The 23,962-nt window shown below is 49.7% G+C and overlaps 2 protein-coding genes across 13 annotated transcripts in view; both read left to right on the top strand.

Moving 5' to 3' along the window:
• The window catches only part of PIGV (phosphatidylinositol glycan anchor biosynthesis class V), a 34,198-nt gene extending 21,380 nt beyond the window's left edge, over positions 1–12,818 (top strand). For both annotated transcript variants that reach the window (XM_074015722.1, XM_065526998.2), the window contains one exon: positions 12,507–12,818. In XM_074015722.1, the coding sequence (XP_073871823.1) occupies positions 12,507–12,710 (204 nt within the window). In that variant the 3' untranslated portion in view covers positions 12,711–12,818. The remainder of the gene's footprint in view (positions 1–12,506) is intronic.
• A 610-nt stretch (positions 12,819–13,428) lies between these two features.
• Positions 13,429–23,962, top strand: part of ZDHHC18 (zDHHC palmitoyltransferase 18) — a 32,084-nt gene continuing 21,550 nt past the window's right edge. For 3 of the 11 annotated variants that reach the window (XR_012423975.1, XR_012423974.1, XR_012423973.1), the window contains exons 1-3: positions 13,429–13,880; positions 19,148–19,308; positions 23,842–23,959. Coding sequence is in view for 8 of the 11 variants with exons in the window: in XM_045377134.2 (XP_045233069.1) it covers positions 13,546–13,880; positions 19,148–19,308 (496 nt within the window). In the remaining 3 variants the exon portion in view is untranslated. Of the gene's footprint in view, positions 13,881–15,454; positions 15,939–18,744; positions 18,817–19,147; positions 19,309–23,841; positions 23,960–23,962 lie in introns of those variants that run through there. The other 8 variants (XM_045377134.2, XM_045377139.2, XM_045377141.3 and 5 more) reach the window with 5 other exon arrangements.

Genomic DNA, 23,962 nt, shown 5'->3' with positions numbered 1-23,962 from the left:
GTTGACTTGTGTCTCAGAAGTCGAGGCTTCCCTTGCTTGAAAAGCTTGTAATAACTTCTGGGGCAGGATATATACCTTGCAAAGATATGCCATTCTCCCCAAGATCCACCCAAGCCACCCCTCATTGCCACCAGATCCACAACTAGGATGCAATCTCAGCATTCTCCAAGGAGGCGAGTATAAAATCTTACAGAAGGAAATAACTTATACACCACAATCATTTCAAGATTTTTCTGACATATAGACAGAAATCTGGGGAATACACATGGGAGTGGATTCTTAGAATGTTAAACCTATGAGGATGAAATATAACACAGGACTGAGCCAAATGTATTGATGTGTATGCACTTGTTAGAGATTCTGAATTTAAAGTGTTACCTCACAAAGCTACAAGTGGCTCTAATGACTTACTTGGTTGGATGACTGAAAATCTGACTTAATGTTACTTCTGTTATTTTATTTTATTTATTTATTTATTTATTTTTGAGACAGGGTCTTGCTCTGATGCCCAGGCTGGTACAATTTCACCTCACTGCAGCCTCGACTTCCCAGGCTCAAGCAAGCCTCCTGCCTCAGCCTTCTGGGCAGTTGGGACTATAGGCGTGTGCCACCACACCCAGTTAATTTTTTTTTTTTTTTTTTTTTTTGGATGGAGTTTCACTATTGTCGCCCAGGCTGGAGTGCAATGGCGCAATCTTGGTTCACTGCAACCTCTGCCTCCCAGGTTTAAGCAGTTCTTCTGCCTCAGCCTCCCAAGTAGCTAAGATTACAGGCGTGCACCATCATGCCTAATTTTTGTATTATTAGTAGAGACGGGGTTTCACCATGTTGGCCAGGCTGATCTAGAACTCTTGACCTCAGGTGATCCACCCGCCTTGGCCTCTCAAAGTGCTGGGATTACAGGCATGAGCCACTGCGCCCAGCCACACCCAGCTAATTTTGGTATTTTCTGTAGAGACAGGATTTTGCCATGTTCCCTGGGCTGATCTCAAACTCCTGGGCTCAGGCGATCCACCTGCCTCAGCCTCTCAAAGTTCTGGGATTATAGGTGTGAGCCACTGTGCCCAGCTGGTATCTAGGTTTAGTGAGGCTAAGATGGGAGGATTCACTGGAGAGGACAAAATTCAAAGAACCAGAGAGAAAAGAATGTTGTAATAAATGTATCATATGTGAACTTGGTGTCCTCTGTGTCTCCCAAGAGGGCCCAGAGGACACTCTGTTCACCACAACATTGAGAAATGTATTGGTGACGGGAGCATCTGCATTCTCAGAAAGCTCTGTGGGGACTCTCTGTGATTCAAAAATGATGGTTGGAAATTCTATCATTGAGATGGGCTCCCTAATTTCATTGGAGACAAGAGGATCTCAGAGTATCAGAGGCCAAGTAGTAGTACTTAACCGACAAAGACAAGGTAGATGCATTTGCCATCAAAAGCAGTAGAGTCTTTGTAAGAATCTAGTGGCCCGAAATATGATTTGAATCACCAACAATGGGGAGTCATGGCCTCTTACCCAGTTTTTAGACCTAAGTCAGCTAACAGACCTGGAGCCCCTTGATTGAAAGGGAGGCCAAGTCCCCTTAAGAAAGGACCCAGCAACACTGCCAAAATATATATGGTAAATTTTCCCTCCAATTTTCTTCATAACATCTATAACCCTTCACTAGAGCAACTGTACAGTGGGGAAAAGGAAACATCCAGACCTTTAGGGGATTACTAAATATTGGCTCTGAACTGATGCTGATTCCTGGGGACCCAAAATGTCGCTGTGGCATATCAGTTAGAGTAGGGGCTCTTGGTGGCCTCTTTGGACATATCTTGGGGTTATCTCCCAAGTTCCTGAATTTATAATTGGAATTGACGTATTTAACAACTAACATGGGTTCAGTTGACTCTCTGACCCATAGAGTAAGGGCCATTATGGTAGGAAAGGCCAAGTAGATGCCTCTGGGACTTCCCCCTCTATGAAGACAGCAAACTAGAAGTAAACTGCGTACCCGGGTGTTGTGAATTGAACTGTGACCGCCCTCCACACCCCCCACAAATCCATATGTTGAAGCCCTAAACCTCCAGTGTGACTGTATCTAGAGATAGGGCCTACCCTAATCCAACAGGACTTGGGTCTTTATAAAAAGAGAAAGGGGCTGGGCACGGTGCTTCACCCCTGTAATTACAGCACTTTGGGAGGCTGAGGCGGGTGAATCACTTGAGGTTAGGAGTTCAAGACCAGCCTGACCAATATGGTGAAACCCGGTCTCTACTAAAAAATATAAAATTAAGGCCGGGCGCGGTGGCTCACACCTGTAATCCCAGCACTTTGGGAGGCCGAGGCAGGCAGATCACGAGGTCAGGAAATCGAGACCATTCTGGCTAACAGGGTGAAATCCCATCTCTATTAAAAATACAAAAGGCCGGGCACGGTGGCTCACACCTGTAATCCCAGCACTTTGGGAGGCTGAGGCGGGCGGATCACCTGAGGTCCGGAGTTTGAGACCAGCCTGACCAACATGGAGAAACCCTGTCTGTACTAAAAATACAAAATTGGCTGGGCATGGTGGCACATGCCTATAATCCCAGCTACAAGGGAGGCTGAGGCAGGAGAATCGCTTGAACCTGGGAGGCGGAGGTTGCGGTGAGCCGAGATCGTGCCATTGCACTCCAGCCTGGGCAACAAGAGTGAAACTCTGTCTCAAAAAAAAAAAAAAAAAAAAAAAAAAAATTAGCCAGGAGTGGTGGCACGCACTGGTAGTCCCAGCTACTTGGGAGGCTGAGGCAGGAGAATCGCTTGAACCTAGGAGGTGGAGGTTGCAGTGAGCCCAGATCGTGCCACTGCACTCCAGCCTGGGTGACAGAGCAAGACTCCATCTCAAAAAAAAAATTATATATATATATATAAAAATAACCGGGCATGGTGGCACATGCGTGTAATCCCAGTTACTTGGGAGGCTGAGGCAGGAGAATCGCTTAAACCCAGGAGGCAAAGGTTGCAGTGAGCTAAGATTGCACCATTGCACTCTAGCCTGGGCAACAAGAGCGAAACTCTGTCTCAAAAAAAAAGAAAAAAAAAGAAGAGGAAGAAACACTCGGAGTATCTGTGTACAGAAAAAAAGGCCATGTGAAAACAGAGTAAGAAGGCTGTCATCTGCAAGCCATAGAGAGGTCTCACCATAAACCAACCTTGATCTTGGACTTCCAGCCTCTAGAACTGTGACAAAATAAATTTCTGTTCTTCATACCACCCAGCCTGTGGCATTCTGTTCTGGCAGTCCTAGCTGACTAATATGTTGGGGGAGTTGCAGATTTTAGTGTCACCATCAAAGATTGAAAGATGCTAAGGTGATGTCATTTTCCCATTTAACACACATGTTTGGACAATAAATAAGGCAACTGGATCTTGGAGAATGGAAGTAGTCCCAGATACTCAGGAGGCTGAGGCAGGAGAATTGCTTGAGTTCAGGAGTTCTGAGCTATACTGCGCTATTTTGATTGGGTGTCTGCACTAAGTTTGGCATCAATATGGTGATCTCCTGGGAGCAAGGGGCCACCAGTTTGCCTAAGGAGGGGTGAACCAGCCCAAGTCAGAAATGGAGCAGGTCAAAACTCCTGTGATGATCAATCCTGAGATAGCACCTGTGAATAGCCACGGCACTTGAGCCTGGGCAACATAGCAAGACCCTAGTGCTTGTCATAAAAAAAAAGTGGCCAAGCGCAGTGACTTATACCTGTAATCCCAGCACTTTGGGAGGCTGATGCAGGAGGATCACTTGAGCCCAGGAGTTCAAGACCACCCTGGGCAACATATGGAGATCCTGTCTCTACAAAAAATTTAAAAAGTAGTCAGGCATGGTGGTACACACCTGTAGTCCCAGCTACTTGGGAGGCTAAGGTGGCAAGATTGTTTGAGCCCAGGAGGTCGAGGCTACATTGATCCATGTTCGTACCACTGCACTCCAGCCTGGGCAACAGAGTAAGACCCTGTCTCCAAAAAAAAGTATAATAAATTTTATCAAAAAATAACTCCAATTACAGCTGCTGTTCCAGTTGTAGCAGTGCACCTGGCATTTGGTGTTCAGCTGTTGACCTGGCACATGATTTTTTTCCTCCATATAGTTTGTAAGAAATACCAGAAGCCACTGGGCACAATGGCTCATGCCTCTAATCCCAACACTTTGGGAGGCCAAGGCAGGTGGATCACCTGAGGTCGGGAGTTCGAGACCAGCCTGACCAACATGGAGAAACGCCGTCTCTACTAAAAATACAAAATTAGCCAGGAGAGGTGGTGCAGGCCTGTAGTCCCAGCTACTCGGGAGGCTGAGGCAGGAGAATCGCTTGAACCTGGGAGGCGGAGGTTGCGGTGAGCCAAGATCACGCCATTGCACTACAGCTTAGGCGACAAGAGTGAAACCCCATCTCAAAAAAAGAAAGAAAGAAAGAAGGCGGGGCGCAGTGGCTTACACCTCCCAGCACTTTGGGAGGCTGAGGCAGGTAAATCACAAGGTCAGGAGTTTGAGACCAGCCTAGCCAACATGGTGAAATGCCCGTCTCTACTAAAAATACAAAAAATTAGCTGGGCATGGTGGTGGGTGCCTGTAATCCCAGCTACTTGGGAGGCTGAGGCAGGAGAATCGCTTGAACGTGGGAGGCAGAGGTTGCAGTGAGCTGAGATCTCGCCACTGCACTCCAGCCTGGGTGAGAGTGCGGTGAGACTCCATCTCAAAAAAAGAAAAAAGGAAGGAAGGAAGGAAAGGAGGGAGAGAGGGAGGGACCAGAAGCCATTTGCTTTTACATTTTGGAGCCCAGAGTACACTTGCACAGTCTTGCCTCAAGTTTGTGTCAACTCCTTGGTTCTCTGTCATAATGTAGTCCACAGAGACCTTGATTATCTTGACCTAGCATGTAACAAAGAAGTAGAAAGTACTTTTAGATGCCTTAGTAAAATGTGAAATAAAGAATGGGAGGGAAATACCACAAAAATTCATGGGCCTGCTACTTCGGGGAACTATCTGGTGGTCCAAAATTCTGTAAATTAGCTGGGCACGGTGGCTCACACCTGTAATCCCAGCACTTTGGGAGCCCAAGGTAGGCGGATCACTTGAGAGCAGGAGTTCGAGACCAGCCTGGCCAACATAGTGAAACTCTGTCTCTACTAAAAATATAAAAATTAGCTGGGTGTGGTGGCGCACGCCTGTAGTCCTAGCTACTTGGAAGGCTGAGGGTCTTGCTTGAACCTGGGAGGCAGAGGTTGCAGTGAGCCAAGATCACGCCACTGCCCGCCAGCCTGGCAACAGAGCGAGACTGCCTCAAAAAAGTAATAATTATAGGCCAGGCATGGTGGTTCACGCCTGTAATCCCAGCACTTTGGGAGGCCAAGGTGGGTGAGTTGCTTGAACCCAGGAGTTCAAGACCAGCCTGGACAACATGGTGAAACCCTATCTCTACCAAAAAAAAATTTTTTTTAATTATATAATAAATATAAGATAAATATATTTATAAATAATTTGTAGTTATACATACACATATATGAATATATAAATACATGTATATAATTTTCTCTCCTCCTTCCTTTTATTATTTTATGCAAATTTTGTTTAACTTTACAATTCAGTTTTAAGTAACAGTGTTTCCAGACAGGAATGCGATTGATTTTGAGGAGTTATTAACATATCCCAGAGACAGATACAATGACTGTTGAGATTCCGCATTTCTGGCCAGGCGCTGTGGCTCATGCCTGTAGTCCTAGCACTTTGGGAGGCTGAGGCGGGCAGATCAGTTGAGGTCAGGAGTTCCAGACCAGCCTGGCCAACATGCTGAAACCCCATCTCTATTAAAAATACAAAAATTAGCTGGGCGTGGTGGCAGATGCCTGTAATCCCAGCTGCTCAGGAGGCTGAGGCAGGAGAATTGCTTGAGCCCAGGAGGTGGAGGTTGCAGTCAGCTGAGATCACACCACTGTACTCCAGCCCGGGCAACAGAGTGAGACTCATCTCAAAAAAGAAAAAAAGAAAGAAGAAGAAGGCCGACATGATGGCTCATGCCTGTAATCCCAGCACATTAGGAGGCCAAGGCGGGCAGATCATGAGGTCAGGAGTTTGAGACCAGCATGGCCAATATGGAGAAACCCTGTCTCTACTAATAATACAAAAATTAGCTGGGCGTGGTGGCACACACCTGTAGTCCCAGCTATTCAGGAGGCTGAGTCAGAAGAATCGCTTGAACCCGGGAGGCGGAGGTTGCAGTGAGTCAAGATCGGGCCACTGCACTCCAGCCTGGGTGACAGAGTGAGACTCTGTCTAAAAGAAAAAGTCAGCCAGGCATGGTGGCATGTGCTTGTAGTCCCAGCTATTTGGGAGGCTGAGACAGGAGAATCACTTCAACCTAGGAGGCAGAGGTTGCAATGAGCTGAGATCACACCACCGCACTCCAGCCTGAGTAACAGAGCGAGACTCTGTCTCCAAAAAAAAAAAGAGATTCCGCAATTCTTCATTTTGGTGGAGTGGGTGAGAATGTACTTGTACAAAAGATAGTTGCATAGTTGCACCTTGTTAGGTGGAAGACTAGAGTTGCCTTGTTGTATGGAGGTTCAAAAATATAGAGGCAGGCTGACAACGGTGGCTCACTCCTGTAGTCCTAGCACTTTGGGAGGCCAAGGTGGGTGGATCACAAGGTTAGGAGTTCGAGACCAGCTTGGCCAACATGGTGAAACCCCATCTCTACTAAAAATACAAAAATTAGCCAGGTTTTGTGGTGGGCACCAGCTGCTCGGGAGGCTGAGGCAGGAGAATCGATTGAGCCCAGGAGGCAGAGGTTGCAGTGAGCTGAGATTGCGCCATTGCACTTCAGCCTGGGAGATAGGTCAAGACTCCATCTCAAAAAAAGAAAAAATGTAGAGGCAAGTGCATGTGGATGCTGAGTAGCCAAAGAGGTGGACTGTGCCCAGTATTATTACCTGAGCTCCAAACCGGCCTGTCTATACTCAGCTTTGAGTTACTGAGGCTGGGGCTCTGTAAGACACACTTCTGCTTTACCAGCTACATCTGGCTCTGCTAATGGGCACTAGAGGGAGACCACAGAGCTGGAAGAGACGAAGATATTGGCTCCTTCTATTACTTTCAGTTCCTTTGAGAGTGAACCTAACAGTGCTCCTTCACCCTGACAGAAGTAGTACTTCTCTGCAGTAGAGCCGAATTTAGTTTGCAGGTATTTCCGATTGCAGAACCAAGTTTATCATGCCTCGCCTCAAAGACACCAGCATTGCTGTGTGCGGTGGCGTGCACCTATAGAACCAACCAGTCAGGAAGCTGAGAGGGAAGGATAGCTTGAGCCCAGGATTTCGAAGCTGGTAGTGTGCTAAGGTCATGCCTATAAATAGCCACTGCCCTCAAGGTTGGGCAACATAGCAAGATCCCATCTCTTTAAAAAAAAAATCATCTGGTTGGCACTCTTCCTTAGTTTCTGCTCTAAGCTTCTAATTTGTAATAATTCCAACCTATTTTCTTTGTTCCCTCAGCCAAGGAGTTCTTAACTGCTTCCTGCTGTTACTGCCTCTCTGATACTGTAACCTTTCAGTTATCCTGGGCTCAAGCAGTCTTCCCACATCAGCCTCCTGAATAGTTGGGACTACAGATGCACACCACCAGGCCCGGATAATTTTTTTTTTTTTTTTTTTTGAGACGGAGTCTCGCTCTGTCGCCCAGGCTGGAGTGCAGTGGCCAGATCTCAGCTCACTGCAAGCTCCGCCTCCCGGGTTCACGCCATTCTCCTGCCTCAGCCTCCCAAGTAGCTGGGACTACAGGTGCCCGCCACCTCGCCCGGCTAATTTTTTGTATTTTTTAGTAGAGACGAGGTTTCACCGTGTTTAGCCAGGATGGTCTCGATCTCCTGACCTTGTGATCTGCCCGTTTCGGCCTCCCAAAGTGCTGGGATTACAGGCTTGAGCCACTGCACCCGGCCCAGGCCTGAATAATTTTTAAATTTTTTTTTTTTTTTTTTTTTTGAGACGGAGTCTCACGCTGTTGCCCAGGCTGGAGTGCAGTGGCGCGATCTCGGCTCACTGCAAGCTCCGCCTCCTGGGTTCACGCCATTCTCCTGCCTCAGCCTCCTGAGTAGCTAGGACTACAGGCGCCCGCCACCGCGCCCGGCTAATTTTTTGTATTTTTAGTAGAGACGGGGTTTCACTGTGGTCTCGATCTCCTGACCTTGTGATCCGCCCACCTCGGCCTCCCAAAGTGCTGGGATTACAGGCTTGAGCCACCGCGCCCGGCCTTAATTTTTAAATTTTTTGTAGAGACATAGTATCCCGTGTTGCCCAGGCTAGTCTTGAATCCCTGGATTCAAGCAATACTCCCACCTTGGCCTTCCAAAGTGGTGGGATTACAGGTGTGAGCCACCACGCCCAGCCCTAACTTTTTATATAGATTGACAATTATTTATTTATAATTTTATTTTGCTCAAGGAACTCAGTTCAAGTAATTCTTTTTCTTTTCTTTTCTTTTTTTTTTTTTTTTGAGACAAGGTCTAGAGTGCAGTGGTGGGATCATGGCTTACTATAACGTCCACCTCCTGGGCTCAAGCCATCCCTCTGCCTCAGCCTCCTGAGTAACTGGGACCACAGGCACACACCACCATGTTGAGCTAAATTTTTTTTTTTTTTTTTTTGTATTTTTTTTAATAGAGATAGGGTTTCACCATGTTGTCCAGGCTGCAAATAATTCTTTTTTTTTTTTTTTTTTTTTGAGACAGAGTCTCACTCTGTTGCCTAGGCTGGAGTGCAGTGGCACGATCTCGGCTCACCACAACCTCCACCTCCAGAGTTCAAGCAGTTCTCCTGCCTCAGCCTCCCGAGTAGCTGGGACTACAGGTGTGTGCCACCATGCCCGGCTAATTTTTGTATTTTTAGTAGAGATGGGGTTTCACTACGTTGGCCAGGCTGGTCTTGAACTCCTGAACTTGTGATCCTTCCGCCTTAGCCTCCCAAAGTGTTGGGATTACAGGTGTGAGCCACTGCGCCTGGCCACTTCTTTATAGTAAATTATTTCTGTTCAAACAACTGGGATGGTTTCTGTCTCCTGACTAGAGTCTGACTGATTCAGACCCCAATAGTGGCCAACCATATCCTACTCTGACTTTTTCCAACTCTTCCCTTATAGTTGCAGGGTGAGTGGGCATAGCATCTACCTTCCACATTATTGAAGATGACAATTTCACCAAATATTTTGCTACAGCATAATAGAGATCTCCAGCCATCCAGCCTGCTTTACTTAATCCAATATATGGCACTGAATTAAAGATCAGGCAGTAATCTACTGCCTGGCCATTAATTCAGTGCCACATATGTGTGTTTTTATTATATCAGCATCCCACTCCTGATACAACTTTCTGTATTTTTATTTTTTTTTTTTTTTGAGACGGGAGTCTGGCTCTGTCGCCCAGGCTGGAGTGCAGTGGCCGGATCTCAGCTCACTCCAAGCTCTGCCTCCCGGGTTTACGCCATTCTCCTGCCTCAGCCTCCTGAGTAGCTGGGACTACAGGCGCCCGCCACCTCGCCCGGCTAGTTTTTTTTTGTATTTTTTAGTAGAGACGGGGTTTCACCGTGTTCGCCAGGGTGGTCTCGATCTCCTGACCTCGTGATCCGCCCGTCTCGGCCTCCCAAAGTGCTGGGATTACAGGCTTGAGCCACCGCGCCCGGCCATCTTTCTGTATTAATAAGGATCAGTTCATTGCTGTAGTAAACAACCTCTCAAATTCATTGGCTTATACAACAAAACTGTATTTCTTGCTCTCCTCAGTGTTTAATATGTTAGTCATAGTAGAGGAAAGTTCTGCTCTGCACAATTATGCAGGGACCCAAATTCCTTCCATCTTGTGGCTCCACCCTCTTCTAGGGTCTCAGAATCTCCTCTACTCTGCTAGCAGATAGGAAGGAGAGCAAGAATCAGCACCTGGGAGTTTTATGGGCCATCCTGGGAGTAGTACCTGTCACTTCCACTAGCTAGAATTCATTCGCATGACCACATCCGTCTGTTAAAGAAGCTGGGAACTATAGGTATTGGTGAGAACAAGAAGTTTATACTACATTAAATGGCTCATTGGTGACATTGAAGATAAGTTTTAGGGGAGTGATGTAAACAGGGACCAAATTGTAAAAAGTTAGGAAATCATAGGGTATAAGGGGTTTTGCCATGATGCCCAGGCTGATCTCGAACTCCTGATCTCAAGCCATCTGCCTGCCTCAGCTTCCCAAAGTGCTGGGATGGCAAGCATGTGCCACCATGCCCAGCCTGGTAGCAACTCTTTAATATGATCCTAATGATAATAAGAAAGATAAACCTGAACTAAGGTGAGAATGTAGCCAACCATGGGAAGCTCCATTGGGTTTTTTAGGGTTTTCTTTTCTTTTTTTCTCAAGACGAAGTCTTGCTGTGTCGCCCAGGCTGGAGTGCAATGGTGTGATCTCGGCTCACTGCAATCTCCGCCTCCCAGGTTCAAGGAATTCTCCTGCCTCAGCCTCCCGAGTAGCTGGAATTAGAGGCGCATGCCACCACGCCCAGCTAATTTTTTTGTATTTTTTTAGTAGAGATGAGGTTTCACCATGTTGGCCAGGCTGGTCTCGAACTTCTGACCTCGTGATCCACCCGCCTTGGCCTCCCAAAGTGCTGGGATGTGAGCCACCATGTCCAGCCTTTTTTTTTTTTTTTTTTTTTTGAGACAGGGTCTCGCTCTGTCACCAGGCTGGAGTGCAGTGGCATAATCACGGCTCACTGCAGCCTTGACTTCCTGGACTCAGGCAAACCTCCCACCTCAGCCTTCCAAGTAGCCAGAACTACAGGTGCCTGCCACCACATCCAGCTAATTTTTAATTATTTTTGTAGAGATGGCATCTCGTAATGTTGCTGAGGCTAGTCTTGAACTCCTGGGTTCAAGCAATCCTCCCACCTTGGCCTCCCAAAATGCTGACATTATAGATGTGAGCACTGTGCCCAGCCTTGCTTTTTAATTGATATAGAATTGAGCATGTGTTTGCAGTATCAGTGAACAGGAAGAGAGATAGGACATGAGTTTGGAGTTCTATTGGGCTTAAATAAATAAATAAAATGGAGTTCCATCAGCCTTACTTAAAAAAAAAAAAAAAAGGAGGCCAGGAGCGGTGGCTCACACCTGTAATCCCAACACTTTGGGAGGCAGAGATGGGCAGATCACCTGAGGTCAGGAGTTTGAGACCAGCCTGGCCAACATGGTGAAACCCCGTCTCTACTAAAAATACAAAAATTAGCTGGGCGTGGTGGCACATGCCTATAATCCCAGCTACTTGGGAGGCTGAGGCAGAAGAATCACTTGAACCCAGGAGGCAGAGGTTGTAGTGAGCAGAGATCATGCCATTGCACTCCAGCCTGGGTGACAAGAGCGAAACTCCATCTCAAAAAAATAAAAAATAAAATTAAAAAAGGATATGAGTGGAGGGTTGGCCATGGGCAGAAGGAGGCCCACATCTTCTAAGATAAGAAGAAGGGATAAAGAAAGGATAGATGCAAATAAAGAGAAATTATGAGATAGAAAGGAGGAGGTAAACTGAAAATCAAGTAGAATTGCTTTGGTTTCTATAAAGTGACGAAAAAAGAAAAGGTTTCAGGTTGCAAGAGGACCCAGTTAAGGTGGGACCACAGGAATCTGTACTGGAACCAGTATGTCTAGTTTTGTGACTTTGTTCCACAGCCAAGGAGCAAAAAGGGAGGAAGCTCACCATGTGGTTCGCTCAAGGTGGGGCTCATCAAATTGAGAGCCTGTGGCACCAAAGGCACAGCTCAGCAGCCTTTGGCACATATATCAATTATTGATCCTTAAGGTCACTGTTGTTGGCTTCCTGCTCCTCCCCATTGTATAATTTTACTTCCTTTTTTACTTTCTCCTAGTCTCCAGTTCTCTTTTTCCTTACACTTTTCCTTAGGTTTTACAGTAACCCCAGTGTGACAGACACACCCTAAGCTAACCCCCCGGTGATTCCTGCCTCCTGGTATTTACATCTTGTGTGATTCCCTTTTCTTGAGTGCAGATGGCTCCCGTGCCTTGCTTTCATGGGAGATGGCAATGATGATGGGATGTCACTCTGTCACATATATAGTAAGTTATATAAAACTCTATCTTCACAGTCTGGAGCTAGAGACCCTCATTGTCAGTTTCAAGAAATTAAGTGGCTATGTAGGAGAAACCTGCATGGCAAGGAAATGTGATAATCTCTAGGAACTGCAGGTGGCTTTTGGATCCTGAGGGAGGCCTCCAGCGGACACCCAGCAAAAGTCCCAGGCCCTCCTCAATTATACAGTTGCAAGGAAATTAATTCTGCCAGTGACCCAAATGGGCTTGCAAGTGGATTCTTCCCCAGCTGAGTTTCCAGATGAGAATGCAGCCTGATTGCAGCCTTGTGAGACTAAGCAGACGACCCAGCTAAGCTGTTCTTGGGCTCCTGACTTGGAACCTGTTAGATAATGTTTGGTTTTTTGGGTTTTTTTTTAGACGGAGTCTCACTCTATCACCAGGTTGGAGTGCAATGGCACGATCTCGGCTCACTGCAACCTCCACCTCCCGGGTTCAAGCAATTCTCCTGCCTCAGCCTCCCGAGTAGCTGGGAATACAGGCGCAGGGCCACCATGCCCAGCTAATTTTTTTATTTTTAGTAGAGACAGGGTTTCACCATGTGGCCAGGATGGTCTCTCTTGACCTCGTGATCCGCCCACCTCGGCCTCCCAAAGTGCTGAGATCACAGGCGTGAGCCACTGCGCCTGGCCAATAATGTTTGTTTTAAGCCTTATATTTGTGGTAACTTGTTACACAACAGTAGAAAATGAATACACCCAGAATTCCTGAAAAAACACTGGGGCTCTCAGGCATGACCCCTACATTATGTGCTACCTAGGAAACTCTGGGCCTGGGCCCAGGACACAGAACTTGGTGAACGAGGCCAGAGGGTGTGCCACACACCCACAGTGGGCACTCTGGACTTCAAGGTAGAAGAGGCCCTGGCTTTCAAAGCAAATCGTGTACCCCACCTCCCCGCGCCTGCCTGCCTCTGCAAATGCCTGTTAGTTCGGCCCTCAGAGATGGGCGAAGCCTGAGGAATCACAGACTGCCAGGAGATCACGAAGTCCACCACCTGAATCTCAGCACTTGGCACAGTGCCTGGTACACAGTGGACGCCCAACAAACGGCTTGCTCGGAGAACAGAAAGAGCCCTCGAGTGCGCGTCTGCTGGCCTCCTCTTTGTGCAGAAGGGAAAAGGGAGACTGGGAGCGCCGCAGACCTGCGGGGTCCCGCCGCGGGTCAGGGCTGGTCCTCCTGCCGAGCGCCATCCCGGGCCCAGGCGGAGGGGGCGCTGCGGCGGGAGGCCACGGCAGGCGGTGGCGGCGGGCCGGGGGCGGAGCGGCGGCTGGGCCGCCCCAGTGAGTGAGCGAGCGAGCGCCGCGCGCGCCGCCGCTGCCACCTCCGCTGCTCGGCCCGGTCCCGGAGCGGCCCGGCCGGCCCGCTGGGCGCGGAGCCGAGGCCCGCGGCCGGCCGCATGAAGGACTGCGAGTACCAGCAGATCAGCCCCGGGGCCGCCCCGCTGCCCGCCTCCCCGGGGGCGCGCCGCCCCGGCCCCGCCGCGCCCCCAACCCCGGGCCCTGGGCCCGCGCCGCCTGCCACCCCCGCCCCGCCTCGCTGGAGCAGCAGCGGCAGCGGCAGTGGGAGCGGGAGCGGGAGCCTCGGCCGGCGCCCACGGCGCAAGTGGGAGGTGTTCCCGGGCCGCAATCGCTTCTACTGCGGCGGCCGCCTCATGCTGGCCGGCCACGGCGGCGTCTTCGCGCTCACGCTGCTGCTCATCCTCACCACCACCGGCCTCTTCTTCGTCTTCGAGTGAGTTCCGCTGCCGCTGCGCCCCCTCCCAGCACCCTGCCGCGCACCCGACCTTCCCAATCCCTGCTGGGCACTCCGTGCCCTCCCCTGCGCGTCCCTGGCCCTCATCCTCCCCGCCCCTTTGGGATCCTCCTCGGGCCTCTTGTCTGCTCCCCTGGCCCCTGCGCACCCCCATCCCTGCCAGATGCCCCATCCTCCCTGGTGCATTTGGGTGCCCCATCCGCGCTGGTGCTCTCCACCCTCCCAGCCGCTCCATTCTCCCTGGCCCCACCCTGGCACCTGTCTGCCTGCCACTGCCAGGAGCACCACCCTCCATGCCCCTCCACGGCCCCCATCCTCGCTGCCCTCTCAGAATCTGCCCCAGGGCTCCTTGGACAGGCCCCTCCTGCTCACCCATTCCTGGACCATCTCTTGCCAACCCCCCAAGTTCTTTCTGACCCTTGTATCCCTTCCTGACCACTTCGAGATCTTGTGTGTCCTTTGACTGTGCTGCACACCCGCCGTAAACATCCTAGTCATCCTTGCTGCCCTCTCCGGGCCCCTCCAGGGTCCCCACCTTTTCTGTAGTCTCAGACACCAACCCGGCTTTTGCTTCCCCTCAGCCACGCACACCCCAGGCCCCAAGCCATCTTTTCTCAAAATCTGTGGGCCTGTCGGGCCCCCTTTCCTTCTCCAGAACCTTCCTTAGTTTCTCCAGAGCTTCCTGTCCTTCCCTCAGTTCCCACCTGCCTCCACCCAGCTGGCTCCCAGGCCCCTGGCCCGCCTCCTGACCACCTGGTTTTCTTTCCCTGCTCAACATTCTGGAGCGTCCCTCTGGCCTGTTCCACATCAGCAACAGCTGCAGTGCCTTGTTGTTTTTCAGGAAAGAGTTCGGAGTGCTTTCGGGCGACAGGTCATATTTGCCCCCCTAGGTTTTTCACCTCTTCATATTCCCCAGTGACCCAGGATTGACCCACACATAATCTCCATTTTATGGATGGAGAGTCATATATTTGTATTAGAAGTTTTCCACCCACCTGTGAGCCACCTGCACCATGATTCCTTGCACACACACTCACACGCCCACCCACCCACCCTTGCTTCATGAGCCCTGCTGTCCCCTCCTGACTCCCCATCCTTTGTGGTCGTCCTTCTTAATTATACAATGTAGTTAAGAACTCTAACAGACCTGGTTCAAATCCCAGCTCCACCACCCACTAATTGTGTGACCTCAGGGCAGTCACTTCACCCCCTCAGTGCCCCAGTTTCCTCATCAGTAAAATGGGATTTATAATAGTACCCACCTTGTAAGGTTGTCCTGAGGGTGGCATGAGGTCACATGCAAGCTTTTAGCCCAGTAACAAGCACACAGTGTTGGCTGCTATTAGTACTTGTGTTGTCTTTATCAAAAAAGCACTTCCCAAGGGCATGTGGCCACAGTAAGGCTATCGTAGAGACACCCTCCCCCAGGTACCCTTTCTAGCTGCCAGATCATGTATCTGCAACCTTGGGTTTCCCCTTGAAGCAAGGTGAAGACTTCCTATAAATTAGCTTCTCCTTTCACCCTTTTACCACACACTCTGCCCTTGTTTTCTGAGTAGTGTAGATAAAAAGTTTAGGGATGAATTACAAGCAGAAGCTCTGGGGGGCCCAGAGCTCAGCTCTGGACTGAGTTTCAGATCTACTTCCCTGGGGTGGCCACGTGAGTGTTCTGGAAGTGCCTTTTCCAGTATTCCCTGGGCTGCCCTCTCAGTCCCCACACCCAGGGCTGCAGCCGAGGCAGGAGGAAGCAGTACTTGCCGTGGTTGACCCACATGACCCTGCAGTGTGATATCTGGCCTAACTTCTGAACTAGAAGCAAGACCTTCTCTGGGTTAACCGGGTATCTTCACTGGTGACTGTTTTGTCTCCAGCGAGGGAGGAAGCAAGGACTTCTGGGTTTGGGGAGAGCTTGTGAACCATGTTGTGGTTTGCCCTGCTTGTCCTCATTGGGGGCCGGTAGATTGGCAGAAGAGTTTGGGTTTGGGCCGAGAACTCACCTGGGTCTGGACTGGATGCTCCCCATTTCTCTGGGAAAAGGTAAGGTGCTCTCTAAACCTTTCCTGCTATGAATGGCTTTGCTTCTTTGGCTTGGTGGATTGTTGCACGGGCCTCCAGCAGGGATCCCGACTTCTGCCTTACTTCCCTCCCCCATACAACAGCCAGAGTGCCCTTTTGATTCTAAGTCAGGCCTGAATCTTCCCTGGCCGCTGCCCCCTGCTCTCTTCTGTCCTCGTCTTCGAGGCGTGTCATCCTCCGTGCACACTCCTACCTTCTGGGCCAGTGCTTGGAATCCCCTTCCTGCAGGTGGCCGCATGGCTCACCCTCTCACATTAGGCCTCCCCCGTCCATCCGCACAGCATAACAAACCACTCCCCTCCAGCACCTCTCCTCTCCCCTCATTTATCGCTCTCTGAAGCACTTGCCACCACCTGACATATTATGTTATACTTGTTAGTTTCTTCCTTGTCTTTGCCCATGAGAGCAGGACATTCTCCTCTGTTGCAGCCTTGGTGCCTAGAACTTGCACCTGGTATGCAGTAGGTGCTCAATACTTATTGAATGAATGAATTGACAGTGTATTTGAATGAATTGACAGTGTATTTGCTGGGAGACTGGAAACCCTAGCTCTGTCATTGACTAGCTGGATGACCTTGAACCTAGCTGTGGGCCTGGGAGAGCTGTGGGCCTCTGGAGAATCAGGAGGCTAGGACTTGGTGGTTCCTGCAGGCTCTACAAGTCTTAGATTTCAAGTCTTCTCTGTCCCCCTACACAAGTCTGGTTGCATATGAACTGGATTCATTGCCATGTGGGTGACACTGAGGGCCCACTGGTTCTGTTTGAGGGTCAGACCCAGAAACCATTGAGATGTATGGAGCAGAGCGTGGCCCACTGGGAGCCCTTGGCCTTGGCAGTCTGCTCCTCAGAAGGGCTTCTCTGAAGGCCAGAGCCTCTGATGATGGAGACTTCAGAAGCAGCATGCAGGTGCCCACAGGTGTGTGCCCTGAGCCTCTGATGATGGAGACTTCAGAAGCAGCATGCAGGTGCCCACAGGTGTGTGCCTACTGTGCCACTCCTGGAAGCTTGGCTGATCTCAGGCCTCCCAAGGCCCCGTCATCTCCTTACCCAATCAGGTGCTACTCTGGCTATGGGATGGTGGTTAATAGTATGAACCTCAAAGTCAGACCTGGCTTGGGTCCCACTTTAGCACTCCTGAGCCATGTGACCTTGAGCAGGTTACTTAAGCTCTCTGAGCTCTAGTTTCCTCATCTGTAAAGTGAGGAGCATAACTTCACAGGGTCCCAGTGAGGATTTGATGAGAAAGTACACAGGAACTGCTTAGCCTGGTACCTGACCCATAGTAACTATCTGTACTTCGAATGTTACTAATAGTAATTTATTAATTAGGGCAGTGTCTGGCACATAGTAAGCCTTCAAAAGATGGTAGCTATTTTTCTGTCCCCTGGCAGCAGTTATTTACCGGGTACTTCCTTGGTGCCAGGTGCTGTGCAGTGTGCTGGAAATATAAAGCCGAACAAGAGAACATAGTCTATAACCACAGAGGAGCTTATGATTTTTTGTGTTTGTTTGTTGTTGTTGTTGAGACAGAGTTTTGCTCTTGTTGCCTAGGCTGGAGTGCTATCTCGGCTCACCGCAACCTACACCTCCCGGATTCAAGTGATTCTCCTGTCTTAGCCTCCTGAGTAGCTGGGATTACAGGCACATGCTACCACACCCGGCTAGTTTTTGTATTTTTATTAGAGATGGAGTTTCATCTTATTGGTCAGGCTGGTCTCGAACTCCTGACCTCAGGTGATCTGCCCGCCTCAGCCTCCCAAAGTGCTGGGAGTACAGGCGTGAGCCACTGCACCTGGCTGAGCTTATGTTTTAGTGAGAGAAAAATAGCCGTCACATAGACAAGTAGCTGAAATATATACTAAATGTTATGCAGGAAAGGAGCGTTGAAGTTTGCTGTGTGCAGAGTTGTTAAGGAAGGTCCTTCTGAGGAGGGAAGAGGAATCTGAGAAAAGGAACAGCAAGTGCAAAGGCCCTGAGATAGGAGAGAGCCAGGCTTGTTCTAGGAACTGTCGTGAGGCCATTCTGATGGGAGGAGCAGGAGCAAGAGGAGAGTTTTGTAAAATGAGGCTGAAGTCCTCAGTAGGGCCCAGATCATGCCTGGCCTAGAAGGCCATGGTAGGGAGTTTGGATTTTATTCAAAGTATAATGGGAAGCAGTTGGGAGGTTTGAAGCAGGGAAATGACATTATCTGATTGACATTTCCAAAAGATGGCTCTGGCTTCTGGGTGGACAGTGAGGTGCCAACAGAGAAGATTGGCCATAGAGAGAGAGCCCTGATAGCTTCACTATCATAAAGCCATTCTCCCACCAGTGTCCAGAACTTCTAGAATGTTCTGGCCCTAAGATGGAGGAGGGAGCTTGAGGAGGGCTATGGTAGGCAGCCTGCCTGGGGACAGAGGGACAACCATTCAGCAGGCACAGGCTATTCTCTGAGGCAGCCGGGGTCAGGGGGTCTGAAAGCACTGCCTCGGGGATACCTGCCTCCCTTGCGTCACAGTGACAGAGGCTGGACCATGCAGTTCCCCCAGCCCTCTACTCATTCTTCAGGTTGGAGCTTAGGATTACCTTCTTCAGGTTGCCTTTCCTGACTGTGCTACTGTGTTCCCCTCCCCGACTAGAGCACACATCACCCTGTGTGGCAATTCCCTGTTTACATGTCTGTTTTCCCCACTTGACCATAAGCCACAAGGGGGAAGGGCTCTTGTCTTACTCATCGTCATTATTCATGCTGCTTATTGAAAGTGTTACCTGCCACAGAGAAGACCTCAGTAAATATTTGTGGACTGAGTGAGTGAGTGAATGAATGAGTGAGTGAACACTGCAGGATGGTTTGTCTCAGGTAACAGTCCACTTCACTAGTGTCTACCTGAAGCTCTGTGTATAGAGGGATTCTCTGAATGCAGAGGTTAGGAATTCTGGGATCTATTGGACACATCTGCCATGTGCTCAGGAGGAAAGTGTAACACAAGGATCAATTAGTGATGTCTATTCCCGGTACTTATTGGGAACTTGCTGCACTCACCGAGGAGCTGTGCCTCTGTCTTAGAGCAAGGCTGTATTCAAGATTTTGGTGGTGGTTGCTGGAATGACAGTGCCTGCCAGGTGCTGTAGCCCTGTGCCACAGGGAGCCCTTGGGTTGTCTGCTGATCTCTCTTCATCTCTCGTTCTAGCTGTCCCTACCTGGCCCGCAAGCTGACCCTTGCCATCCCCATCATCGCTGCCATCCTCTTCTTCTTCGTCATGAGCTGCCTGCTGCAGACAAGCTTCACCGACCCTGGGATCCTGCCCCGGGCTACTGTCTGTGAAGCAGCCGCCCTGGAGAAACAGATCGGTGAGGTTTCTACTCCCAGCTGAAGCTGGGTCTCCATAGCTCCACATTCCCTGACTTTGGAGGAGGCCTGGTTTTCTCTTCCAAAATTTTACTAGGAACTGGGGATGCAGTCGTGAGCAAGGCAGGCTGGAGCTGACACTGGCACAGAGGGAGACAGATGATCAACAAGTGAGCAAATAAGTAAGCAAGAAATGCTGGCCAGCAAAGGCCCCGATGGCAGCCAGAGTGGAGCTGAGTAGTTCCTGGGGGCCAAGCACTGTTTTAAGCTCTTTATATGCATGATCTTATTTAATCCTCCAGTAATCCTATGAGGTAGGTACTATTGTTATTCTCCTTTTACTGATTAATTAAATCAAGGCAAAAGAGGGTCCAAGATCACAAAGTAAGTAGAAGAACTGGGATGAGACCTCAGGCCAGAGCCCCTGCTCTTAAACATTCATATACACTTATTCATGAACTCATCAAACATTTATTGACCCCCTACTATGTGCCAGCACTTTTTTAGGTGTGATATAGCGGTGAACAAAACTGACAATATTGCCTGTCCTCATGGAGATTGACAGTTGAGGAGGAAGGAGACAATAAACAAACAAATAATTCAGACAGAAGAAAGGAGAGAGGGAGGATGAAGGCTGCAGGGAGATGTGTGGTTTTACATAGGGTGGCCAGGGAACATCTTGTGAAGGAGGTGACATCTGAGCAAAGAAGCACCGGCCTGAATAGATGAGGGCTTGAGCGTGGGGTTATCTAGGGAAGAGCCCAGTAGGTGTTGGGGAGTGGGCTAGTTTGCGTTAGGTGGTCAGGGGAGACCTCCAGGAGGACGCGGCACTGGAGATGAGTGTGGTAGAAATACAGGGATCTGGGAACAGTAAGGCCAAAGCCCAGAGTGGCAAACAGCCTGGGTGTGTGTGAGGAACGGCAGTGGCCAGAAAGACCCTGTGCTCCCAGGCAGCCCACGTGGCCCTTGATTCCTTTCAGACTGCTGTGTGGCTTCCGGGGTGGTGGGCCGCTAGGGATGGGTCCCTAATCTCAGCTTGCTGTACCCCAGTTCCTTCCTGCTGAGAAATGACGTGGCTACTTGCACACTTCGGGGGTTTCCGGTCCGTGGTTAGTTCCTTCCCCTAACAGGATGGTGTTCACACAGGTGTTTAAACACCCAGCTGGCCCTGAAGACATCTAGTGGCCTGTAAATGTCAGAGCCCTGCTGCATCCATCGCTAGAAATCATTTCACTAATACTCTGTACAGCAGGGAGGGAGGGAGGGCGAGCAGCTGGAGTGGATGTTGTCTGGGCTCTGTCTGCTCTTTGTCTCATTCCTCTGCCCGGGCCCATCCTCAGCCATGCCCACGAGCGCCACCTCATCTTGCCTACATCCAGCTTCCTTCCCCCTCAAACTCCAGGTCCCTGGCCACTCCTTCAGGATCCCACAGTCTGACCTGGGCTAACCCACCTGGCAGCTGGGGAGGCCCAGCTGTGCCCCATTCTTCCTCCCCTTCAGGTCAGGGCTAATCGTGAGGCAGGATTATTGTCCAGCTCAGCCGGACCCAGAGGTCTGGCTGCCCATCCTTGGCCTCCTGTGAGCTGCGTGGATCACAGTGATTATCCCCACAAATCTTCACAACAGCCCAGTGAGGGCAACCCTGTTAACCAGTTGTACTGATGGAGAAACTGAGGGAGGTGATGACAGGGCCAGGGATAAAGGAGCAGAGATGGAGTGTGTGCCTTTCACTCCCAAACCCCTTGCTTTCTCTTCTGAGATGGCAGCAGGGACACATCTCCTTCATCCTTTGTCTCCACTTGTTTCCTGTGCTCTGGGAAGCCTTCCTGATCCCGGTTGGGCCAGGCCTTCCATGGCACATTCCCAGAGCACCTTCTCCTTCCTTCTCTGAACCTGTGCTGCAGCGGTGGTCATTACAAAATTGTTCTTTTTTTTTTTTTTTTTTTTTTTTTTTTTTGAGATGGAGTCTCGCTCTGTCGCCCAGGCTGGAGTGCAGTGGCCAGATCTCAGCTCACTGCAAGCTCCGCCTCCCGGGTTCCCGCCATTCTCCTGCCTCAGCCTCCCGAGTAGCTGGGACTACAGGCGCCCGCCACCTCGCCCGGCTAGTTTTTTGTATTTTTTAGTAGAGATGGGATTTCACCGTGTTCGCCAGGATGGTCTCGATCTCCTGACCTCGTGATCCGCCCGTCTCGGCCTCCCAAAGTGCTGGGATTACAGGCTTGAGCCACTGCGCCCGGCCACAAAATTGTTCTTTCTGCTGGGCTGTGAGGGCGTGGAATTCCAGCATCTTGTTCACCTTGTCGCCATGTAGAAGGCTCAGTGACGTTGGCTAAATGAGTAAATGAATGACTGAAGAATGGGTGAGCTTCTGTGAAGGCCCTCCTTGCTCTGTCAGGGTGACAGGTGAGGAAACGGTCAGGACATCTCCCAGTTGGGCATCATGGGTTTGTTCATGTGTGTGTTAATTCTATATGCTGACCCCTGACAGCAGAGTGAAGGCGGGTGGGGGCCAACAATGAATCTGATAGGAGCTTCTCTCATGGGTTCCAAATGAGTTGGCCCCAGATGTTAGCCCTGACCAGCCACTGCCAGTGAGATCAGGCTTCGGAAGAGGGTCAGAGGAGTCAAGAGCATCTTCTGCCTGGGGGACTGGAGAAGCTTCCCTGAGAAGTGATGCTTGAGCCACGCCTTTAAGTTTGGGTGGAATTCAAGCACAGGAGCTGTGTGGAGGCAGCCCTTCAGGCAGACAAAGCTGAGGGAAGAGAGGGTGGCAGAGGGAAGGAGGAGGGATGGGAACGGGCCACTGAGCAGTCCATGTTGGCTGGAATACGAGGAGCACTTCAGATAGTTAGGGATCCTAGGGATATTCCCATTGGAAGGATGGGGTGGAATCAATCTTATAGGGTGCTGAATGTCAGGGCCTAAGACTTTTCTTTAGGAACAAGTGCAAAGTGTAAAAGTGGCATTTTGGGGGCCTTTGAATTCTCAAACTTGAATAGAAGCCAAATTTTCAGGTGTGACCAGGAGACTTCTAACTAAAGTAAAACATATTTCCCAGGGCTAGTGCAGTGGCTCACGCCTGTAATCCCAGCACTTTGGGAGGCCGAGGCGGGCGGATCGCAAGGTCAGGAGATTGAGACCATCCTGGCCAACATGGTGAAACCATGTCTCTACTAAAAATACAAAAATAATAGCTGGGTGTGGTGGCGCATGCCTGTAATCCCAACTACTCGGGATAGGCTGAGGCAGGAGAATCGTTTGAAATGGGAGTTGGAGGTTGCAGTGAGCCAGGATTGTGCCACTGCACTTCAGCCTGGCAACAAAGCGAGACTCCGTCTCAAAAAGCAAAAAAAAAGACAAAAAACATATTTTCCTGAAAATGGTGAGGACTAAGATCATTGAACCTTTTCCAGAAGGTTGGGAGCTGTCTCTGAGGCAGGTGGTGTTGTTCATGTGAGCATGAACTGATTACCTGGTCCTAGACTCATGTAGACAGTGTGGGCTTTTCCCTTTGGTCCCCCAGCCCAGCAACTCCAGCCCAACAGGTCTGGCCCAGGGCTCCTGCCCTGGAGGGACAGTCTGAGGTAGAGTGACCAGCTCCTCCCAGTTTACCCAGGACCACCTGGAAAGTCTGCTGTCTTAGGAAACCACTCAATCCCAGGAAAATCAGGGCACTCGGTCACCCTCATCTGAGATCCTGTCTTGCCGGCTGATGGGCTGTGCAGCTGGCTCACCCTACAGGCTCTAGGCAGTTGGGAAGAAGTAGGAATATTGCTCGCAGAAGCTCCTGGTCTGATGGGAGATGATAGAGACATCCGAATCCAAGTGACAGATGCTCACTTAGACCCCGTTACAGTTCACAGGACGGACGCAGAGGCTGCGTCTCTCTCCACTGCCCTGCACCAGCTCCCAGACCCCATCTTCTCCGTCTCCAGGACGTGTCCGCCCACTTCCCCTGGCCAGTCCTGAAGCACACTTCCCCTGGACAGACCTGCCTCATGTTTCACCTGAACTGGCTCAGGGCTCTGCAGAACAGGCCCCCACTGGGCCTTTCCCTTCAACTGTAGTTATATTTCCAAGATCCAAATTTGTCCCCCCACCCATGCCCTGTCCCCCCACAAACCCTACAGAATTTGGGTGACTCTCTGGTGCCCTCAGTACTGCTTCCTGCATATTAGTGATATTAGTCCAACCTTTGTGATTTTTCCTTCTGCATTCCACCTTGTACCTTCATTTCTTTAGTATTTTCCTCTAAATGGCTCATCTTTAAATATATGTGTATAATATATATATATTTCATATACATTAAATATACATTAAATATATGTTTATATATTTAATACATACATATAATATATATTTAACATTTAATATGTATATGTTTAACATATTTAATATGTATAATATACATTTAACATATATTTAATATGCATAATATGTATTTAACATATTTAATGTGTAATATATTTAACATATTTTATATATATATTTATATATATATATATATATGTTTTTGTTTTTGTTTTTTGAGACAGAGTCTCGCTCTGTCACCCAGGCTAGAGTGCAATGGCATGATCTCAGCTTACTGCAGCCTCCACCTCCTGGGTTCAAGCAGCTCTCCTCCCTCAGCCTCCCAAGTGGCTGCGATTATAGGTA

The sequence above is a fragment of the Macaca fascicularis genome, chromosome 1 (genome assembly GCF_037993035.2).
Source record: "Macaca fascicularis isolate 582-1 chromosome 1, T2T-MFA8v1.1".
NCBI classification, from domain to species: domain Eukaryota; kingdom Metazoa; phylum Chordata; class Mammalia; order Primates; family Cercopithecidae; genus Macaca; species Macaca fascicularis.
The sequence above is the reverse complement of the archived record's forward strand: the minus strand, read 5'-3'. Positions and strand labels throughout refer to the sequence as shown.